Source organism: Aotus nancymaae, unplaced genomic scaffold (assembly GCF_030222135.1).
Source record: "Aotus nancymaae isolate 86718 unplaced genomic scaffold, 86718_ANA_hifiasm-v0.15.2.pri h1tg000089l, whole genome shotgun sequence".
Taxonomy (NCBI): domain Eukaryota; kingdom Metazoa; phylum Chordata; class Mammalia; order Primates; family Aotidae; genus Aotus; species Aotus nancymaae.
In genome coordinates this window covers 8,786,230-8,794,466 of record NW_026988504.1, presented here as the reverse complement: position 1 = coordinate 8,794,466, position 8,237 = coordinate 8,786,230, and the positions used below count along the sequence as shown (strand labels likewise).

Below are 8,237 nucleotides of genomic sequence, written 5' to 3'. Positions count from 1 at the left end.
GCCAAAAGGGAGGTGCAGCTCCTCCTTCTGTCCCTGTCCTCGTCCTGTCTGGCCTGCAGTGGGGCGGAGAAACACCAGTCATTCACTCAACAAATAGTTTTTGAACCTACTGCATGCCAGACACTGCTTCAGGCACATTAATGCCTTCTTCTATCCCTCCCTGAATTCCTCGCTCCCTCCACCCCTTCATCTAGTGAGTGATCTCGACGCCACATCCAGCCAAATCATACTGCAATGTTAGCGCTGAGCACTTACTGTACAGATGGGGACGGCACTTCAAGAGTTATCCACAGAATGCTGAGCCCCGCCCTTGCCTTCAAAGAAAAGCAGTAAGGTGGGGCACGTGGCTCACACCTGTAATCCTAGCACTTGAGGAGGCCAAGGCAGGAGGATCCCTTGAGCCCACAAGTTCAAGACCAGCCTGGGCAACATAGGGAAACCATGTTTCTAAAAAAAAATTTTTTTTTTTGAGACAGAGTCTCACTCTTTTTGCCCAGGCTGGAGTACAATGGCACCATCTCAGCTCACTGCAACCTCCACCTCCCAGGTTCAAGTGATTCTCCTGCCTCAGCCTCTCGAGTAGCTGGGATCACAGGCATGCGCCACCATGTATGAAAACACCTCCACAAAGCCTACAGAGAGGTGATTGCGAGGAACCACTGAATGACTGACAAGCGACATAAGTCAAGGGTGAAGGGTCCTGCCTGAAAAAGGGGAGGCGGGAGCTGAGCTCTGAAGGACCAGGGGCACTTGGCACCAGAGTGGACAGCAGAGCAAATGCCTGGAGGGCAGAAAGTGCCTAGTACGTGAAGAGGCCCCTCAGCTTGGCTGAAAGGGTGGTTGCTTGTGGAGGAGCAGTGGGGTAGAAAAGACCAGAAAGGCATCGCCTGAGATGGGAAGGGTTGGCAAAGCCAGGCTCCTTGGTATGGGAAAGTCCTTCTCAGGTCAGAGCTGAAGCACCTGTGATTCTCAGATCAGATCTGACCTTCAGGCACCTAAAATTAGGCTTCTGCCAATTACTTGCCCACTGCTAGAATGCTGACACATTTACAGTTGCAGAGACGTAGTTCAGTTTCTTTAAAAGACTCTTCAGTGCTATTATGGTATTTTGTGATCTCTCTGCAGCAAGGTCTATTGGTTCCTGTATCTCCAGCACCCCCAGGAAGGCGCTCAGCCTGAGCTTGTTAATGGAAGGCCAGGAGGGAGGAAGAAAGGAAGTTAAATAAGTTCTAAGTAAAACTCGTGGCAAAGTGCTCTTTCTCTTCAGGAGGGCTGCTCTCTAATAATAAGCACGAAGCAATTACATTCTGCCGTGTGGTTATTAAATTTGGGGGAAACAAATATAATAAAATGTAGACATTTGTAGAGAGGTTGGAAATAAAATAAAAGTGGATGATAAAAATAAAATCCATAACCACAGGTTGCTCAGAGCCTAACCTAAAGGATGTTATGGGGGAGAAAGGAGCGCTGCCCTCCCCAAGCTGCCCAAGCCTCCCCAGGAAGTGGCAGGAGCCTGGGCTGGGGAATCTGCCCAGCAGCAGTTCGAGTCCTGAGTCCACCTCTCCCCTCTGGGGCGGTGGTGAGACCCGGCAAGGGCAGAAGCCACTCCCGCTGCTGCACCATCAGCCCTGGGAGTGAGACATTTAGCCAGGGGCCGCTCTGCAACAGCTGTTGGAAGCTTTTTTTTTTTGGCTACAGATTGGGTGGTGGTGGTGTTGGTGGTGGCAGGGGTGGGCGGGGGAGGGGCTGTTACTATGTTGCCCAGGCTGGTCTCGAACTCATGGCCTCAAGCAATCCGCCAACCTCGGCCTCCCCCAGTGCTGAGATTACAGGCATGAGCCACTGAGTCCAGGCTTAACTTACTTTTATTGTACATCAATTCCTAAAGGAATTGGAAGCAGCAGGCAGAAACGCTCCCTTTTATGGAAAGAAGAGCCCAGGGCCCTGGTCATGACAGGTTCGGTTCCCAAAAAGGAGACAGGAAGATAACGTGAGGCGCCAGAGCAAGAGGTTCTACACAGGTGCACACGAGGGTCCCTGCCATTCAACGAAGAATTATCTGAGTAGATGCCACACGCACAGGTCCAGTGAAAGCCGTGGAGAATAAGCGTTAGCTCTTCAAACTGAATCTGAGCTAAAATCTAGCGAAGCCAGGCTGGGGTTTGGGAGGCTGCGGGGGAAGACAGGAATGGGTGAATGGGGAAGAGCGGGGGGGCCCTGGGAGGAAGGGATGGGGGGAGGGGAGGTGGGGGAGGAGGGGGAGAGGAGAGACCGAGGGAGGGCGGCAGCCAGGATGGTCCCTTCCATTCTTGGAGCTGCACGGTTGACCTCAACCACGAGGGGGCAGGGCTGCTGACATTGGAAGGACGAACGCCTAAATGTTACTTGACCCTCGGCAGGCACCGTATTCAGTTTCCTCCGTTGTGAAGGAGGATTTAATTGCCCGGAAACGGAAGTCTTGTTCTTTTTCGTCCTCTTCCCCGGTCGTTTCTGTCTGTGACCGTCTGTAGGGTGGTACGCGGGTGAGAAGGTAATCTGGGGCAATCCACGGCCAGGTGAAATTTGGGGACCCCAGGTCCGCGTGGAGGGTGTCGGGGAGGAGAAGGGGAGTGCGATGGGGCCGATATTTTGGGGGAGGGCGAGAAAGCGGGGTTCGCTGCCCGCCCCCGTGCCTTGTTAACTCCGAGGACTGTTTCCCGCAGGTCCTGGTGCGCGCCGGCTCCCAGCGCGTCTCGTCACCATGGTGAGTGCGGCCCCTGCCTGGCTCCTTCCCGGGGTGGGCTTGTGGGGCCCCGGGGCGAGGGCGAGAGAGCCTCTCAGGCATCTCCGGAGGCCGGGAGGAGCTGGCGGACTGGACCGTCATCGGAAAACGTGAGTCTTTGCAGTCTGTTTACCCGCTTCCTTTGTGTTGCAGCCTCGGAAAATTGAGGAAATCAAGGACTTTCTGCTCACAGCCCGACGAAAAGATGCCAAATGTAAGTGAATGCTCTGAAGGTTCAAGATGAGCTCTGCCTGCCCTGGTTCCGCTCCGGGAGCGACTTCCCCGGAATGTCAGGCAGGAGGCGAGTGAGGCCGTCCGGGCGTGTGCCTGGCCCTCTAGGAGCAGTGGTTTCACCGTATTTACTATGAGAAAGACTCGTTTGGGGTACGCGAGGCCCTGGAGCTTCTAGGGCCATGTTTAGCTAATCGCGAGCATCGCAGAGGCTGCCCTGAGTTCGGTTTTCTTTTGTATAATATAGTAAATTCTCGGAACGGAATCTCCACTGCGCGAAAGTCTCAGAGCACACGTCTTATAAACACTGAGTGTAGGTTCTCTGCAGTTGTGCAAAATCTTAACAGAAAACCCATTTGGTAATAAAGAGCTGGATATTTGCATGTAATGCATTGAACACGGCACGCGGTGCAGTGTAGTTTACCTCGTGATCCTGTGGTTGCTGCTTGGTATCAGAAGGTATCATACCGTATAGCCCTCGCTCAAAAATAGAGCAAAGTCTTTTTTTTTTTTTTTTCTTTTTGAGACAGTCTAGCTCTGTTGCCCAGACTGGATTGTAGTGGCAGGATCTTGGCTCACTGCAGCTGACGCCTCCCAGTTTCAAGCGATTCTCCTGCCTCAGAGTAGTTGGGATTACAGACGTGCGTCCCCACACCTGGCTCATTTTTGTGTTTTTAGTAGAGGTGGGGTTTCACCATGTTGGCCAGGCTGGTCTCAAACTCCTGACTCAGATGATCCACCTGCCTTAGCCTCCCAAAGTGCTGGGATTACAGGCGTGAGCCGCTGCGCCTGGCCAAGATCAAAATTTGAAGCAGGGTTTCTACTGAATGCATATTGCGTTCCCACCATTGTAAAGTCGCAAAGTTTAAGTTGGACCATCATAGGTCTGTCTCCCAGCTTGTGCATATGGAGGAAAGAAGGTCAATGAAAAACCTTAAACAGGTTTTTTGATGAGTAGGTACCAACCTCTGCTGCCCACTTACCTAATTTTTTACACCAAGCGTGAGAGATACTTGTGTTACTCCTTTGTGGTACTTGAAGGAGATTTGAGGGCTTGTGTTTGATAGAAGATGGGTCTCGATTTATGTTGTTTCACCCAGAGTCGTCGTTTTTCAGCTGCATGAGAGAATCAGGTCATGCATGGAAGTGGGATTGCATGAGACAAGCACGTTACGGTGCGCTGAGACCCCAGCCATCTCTGATGCTCTGTGACAGTGGTGGTGCCAAATGGTGGTGTACGGAGAGAGCCTTTCAGTGAGTGGGGGGAGACAGAGATGGGGTCATATGTGTGTCCGCATTACCCAGAACAGGCTCTCACCTTTGAGGTGGTGACTGCCTGTGGCAATAAATAGCATCTGGTAGGAATGATGTCAGTTTGCTGGTGTTTTGTATAGAGAGGAGGTTATCAGGTCAGTTTCACTTCAGACCATATGGGGTCACTGCCTAGTTCCAAGCCCAGCTCTTACCAGTGGGTAACTTACCCTTCTCAGCAAGTTAAATGTGACGCCATACTTTGCTTATGTTTAAAAAGATGGTGGTCCAGGTCTATAAGGGTGGTGGAATCATGCCTATAATCCCAGCACTTTGGGAGGCCAAAGCTGGGAAGATCATTTGAACCCAGGAGTTCGAGACCAACCTGGGTGACATGGAAAACCCCGTTTCTACTAAATATAAAAAAGCCAGGCGTGGTGGCACGCTCCTGTAGTCCCAGCTACTCAGGAGGCTGAGGTGGGAGAATCAGTTGAACCTGGAAGGCAGAGGTTGCAGTGAGCCAGTATCGCACTGCTGCACTCCAGCCTGGGCGACAGAGCAAGACTGTCAAAAAAAATTGTTTGGAGACCTGGGTTTTAGATGATGTGGCTTTGAGGGTAGGGGTCACAAACTCTTGGGGATAAAGTGAGCTGTTTATGTAATAGGCATACCACAAAATTTACCATTTACGCTAGGTACAGTGGCTTACATCTGTAATCCCAGCACTTTGGAAGGCTGAGGCAGATGGATGAGCCTAGCCTGGGCACCATAGTGAGACCCTGTCTTTACAAAAGAAAAAAGTTAGCTGGGTGTGTGCACGTGGTCCTAGCTATTCAGGAGGCTAAGGTAGGATGGCTTGAGCCCAGGAGATTGAGGCTGTAGTGAGCTGTGATTATCCTACTGCTGCACTCCAGGCTGGGCAACAAAGCAATACCCTGTCTCAAAAAAAAAAAAAAGTACTGTCTTAACCATTGTAAGTGTACAGTTGAGTGGCATTCAGTCAATTCACTTGGTTGGGCAGCTGCCATCGCCACCACCCAGCTCCAGAACTTCATCTTCCTAAACAGAAACTCCTCCATGAAACACCAGCTCCCCGTCCTTCCTCCCTGGCAACCACCTTCCAATCTGTCTCTGAACGTGACTGTTTTGGATACCCCATACAAGTAGCATCTGCTGTTGAGTATTTGATGTTTTGTGACTGGCTTCTTTCTCATCAGATGTCCTCAAGATGTGTCCGAACTTCCTCCTTTTAAACAGCGTCTCACTCCTGCCCAGGCTGGAGTGCAGTGGTGTGCTCATGGCTCACTACATCCTCGATCTCCTAGGCGCAAGTGATCCTCCCGCCTTAGCCTCCAGAGTCTCTGAGCCTACAGGCGTGCACCATCATGCCTGGCTAATTTGGTGTGTTGTTTTTTTAGAGACGGGAATCTCACTGTATTGACCAGGCTGATCTCTAGCTCCTGGCCTCAAGCAATCCTCCCATCTTGGTCTCCCAGAGTGCTGAGATTACATTCATGAGCCACCACACACAGACCAGAATTTTCTTTTGAAGGCCCAGTTTTCCATTGGTGGGGAGGCCACATACTGTTTTATTCATCTGTTGGACGTTGGGTTATTTCTGCATTTTAGCTATTGTGAATAATGCTTTGAATGTGGGTGTGCAAATGTTTCTTCTGTGGTTTCTTTTGGTTCTGTGGGGTGTATACCTGGAAACGGAGTTGCTGTACATGACGCATTGTTGAATAAACTTTTTTGTTGTTGTTGAGATGGAGTTTTGCTCTTGTCACCCAGGCTGGAGTGCAGTGGCAGGATCTCGGCTCACTGCAACCTCCGCCTCCTGGGCTTAAGCGATTCTCCTGCCTCTGCCTCCCGAGTAGCTGGGATTACAGATGCCTGCCACCACAGCCAACTAATTTTTGTATATTTAGCAGAGATGGGGTTTCAACATTTGTCCAGGCTGGTCTCAAACCCCTGACCTCAGGTGATCTGCCCGCCTCAGCCTCCCAAAGTGTTGGGATTACAGACGTGAGCCACCTCGCCTGGCGTAATAAACATTTTTTTTAAAAGCTCCGTATGTCTTTGCAAATAGTCAGCTTAGTTCAGCCGTTGGGGGCAATGTTACAGTCCTGAAATTGGTTTGGATGACTATCTAAGAAGGAGCCCAGGCAGCCAGTACCTTGGGCAGGCTCCAGGTCACAGTGCTCCTGCTTCCTGTGATGTGTCCCATTCCTGTAGCTGTTACTGGCAAAGTGTAATTGGGGGTCTGTGAGTATGCGATCGTCTCGCCTGGCCGATGCTTGCGCTGAAGCGTTAGGGCCCGTGTTCAGCCCTCAGCCACCTGCTTCTTGATTGGCACATCATTGCTTTTATAACAATGAATTCCTGGGAGTGTCTGAGCAGTTTTTAAAGTGGTTGGAAGAAGGCATTCGACGAGTACATGAAGTGGGTAGACTAGTCCTGAAGTGTTTCAACAGCAGCCAGATGGAAATGCATTCACACGTGTACGTAACCAGACTGCTGCACAGCTTCAAACCCCGCACAGTTGAATTTGAGGTGCACTTTAGAGCCCTTTCTTGTCTGAGCTGTGATCCTGAGATAGAATTTGGCAGCATGAAATAACCCAGAAAACAGATTTCACATAAATTTGGGGAAAAGCCTTGGTGCGTGCTGTGTGCAGTGGCTGAGGCATCCTGAAGAGCGAGCTCTATCTGACTGGCCCAGAATGTCATCTCACATGATGGATTTCCAGGAGTGGAGTGCTGAAAAGCGCTCAGCCCAGCACAGTGTCTCCTTACTCTGACTGCTTCCATCCCTTTGAGAAAAGATAACAAGGCTGATAGAGGACGTTCTGCAGTGTTGTATTCAGTGTACCAAATAAAAGTTCGAAGCTGGATGAACAGGTAATAGTGTTTTCTGTTTCAGCAGAGGGGATGGTACTGGAGGTGGGTGCTGATTGTCACTTGAGCGCTACTGACTGCTTGAGTGTAAAAGCACGTGGACTGTGTAACGTCTGTTTTCTGTGATACAGTTTAATTCCTGATTCTGTCTCTGGTAGCTGTCAAGATCAAGAAAAATAAGGACAATGTGAAGTTTAAAGTTCGATGCAGCAGATACCTTTACACCCTGGTCATCACTGACAAGGAGAAGGCAGAGAAACTGAAGCAGTCCCTGCCCCCTGGTGAGTGAGCCTCAAGTCTCTTTTGGGGTGTGAGGGGGGTTGGAAGGCTGCTGTATGTGGCCATCTTGTATCTTGTTTTGAATCCCTCCCAGATTTCAGAGCCCATTTTATGGTCTAAGATTCTGCTCTTGCTGTTGGGAGTGTGAGGAATAGTTGTGATTCTCAGATTATATACAGTACCAGAAACGATTGCCTTAGCCAGAGGAGAGGTTAGAGGTCATTTAGTCCTGTTCACAACCCATTAAGGTTGATGCTGGTACTGATAATCCCTGTTTTGGGGGAACTGATTGAATATGAGAGACCAAGTCTTTAATATTGTAACTGAAACCTCCCTGGTGGATCTGATTTCTGAACCTTGTGTGCTCTATTTAGCTTAAGTACAGAGTCTGTAGAGAGGCAGCAACAACTCAGGTGTCTTCCGGATGGGTGTCTTCTGGATGGGTGTCTTCCGGATGGGTGTCTTCAGGATGGGTGTCTTCCGGATGGGTGTCTTCCAGATCAGTGTCTTCCGGATGGCTTATCTTTGTCTCTTTCCCTCCAGGTTTGGCAGTGAAGGAACTGAAATGAACCAAAACACACTGATTTGACCTGTATTAAAATACTAAAAATCCTAAGTGTCTTTTGTCTTTGAGGATGGGGAAGGAAAAAATGCTACCTGGTAATGGCTTCTGGTGGGAACAGGACACGGGTGCTGTTAACACCTCCCTGCGTCCCTCATCTCTGTTTTGTTGTTTTTTTTTTTTTGAGACGGTCTTACTCTGTCACACAGGCTGGAGTGAAGTGGTACAGTCTCTGTCCACTACAGCCTCTCCCTCC

The 8,237-nt window shown here is 50.1% G+C and overlaps 1 protein-coding gene across 1 annotated transcript; it reads left to right on the top strand.

Annotated features, from left to right (window-relative positions):
- Positions 1–2,426: 2,426 nt before the first annotated feature.
- RPL38 (ribosomal protein L38) lies at positions 2,427–8,035 on the top strand. Its single transcript, XM_021670888.2, has 5 exons — positions 2,427–2,530; positions 2,703–2,743; positions 2,915–2,975; positions 7,299–7,421; positions 7,963–8,035. The coding sequence occupies exons 2-5, from the start codon at positions 2,741–2,743 to the stop codon at positions 7,986–7,988; spliced, it is 213 nt and encodes a 70-aa protein (XP_021526563.1). The 5' UTR covers positions 2,427–2,530; positions 2,703–2,740; the 3' UTR covers positions 7,989–8,035.
- Positions 8,036–8,237: the final 202 nt, after the last annotated feature.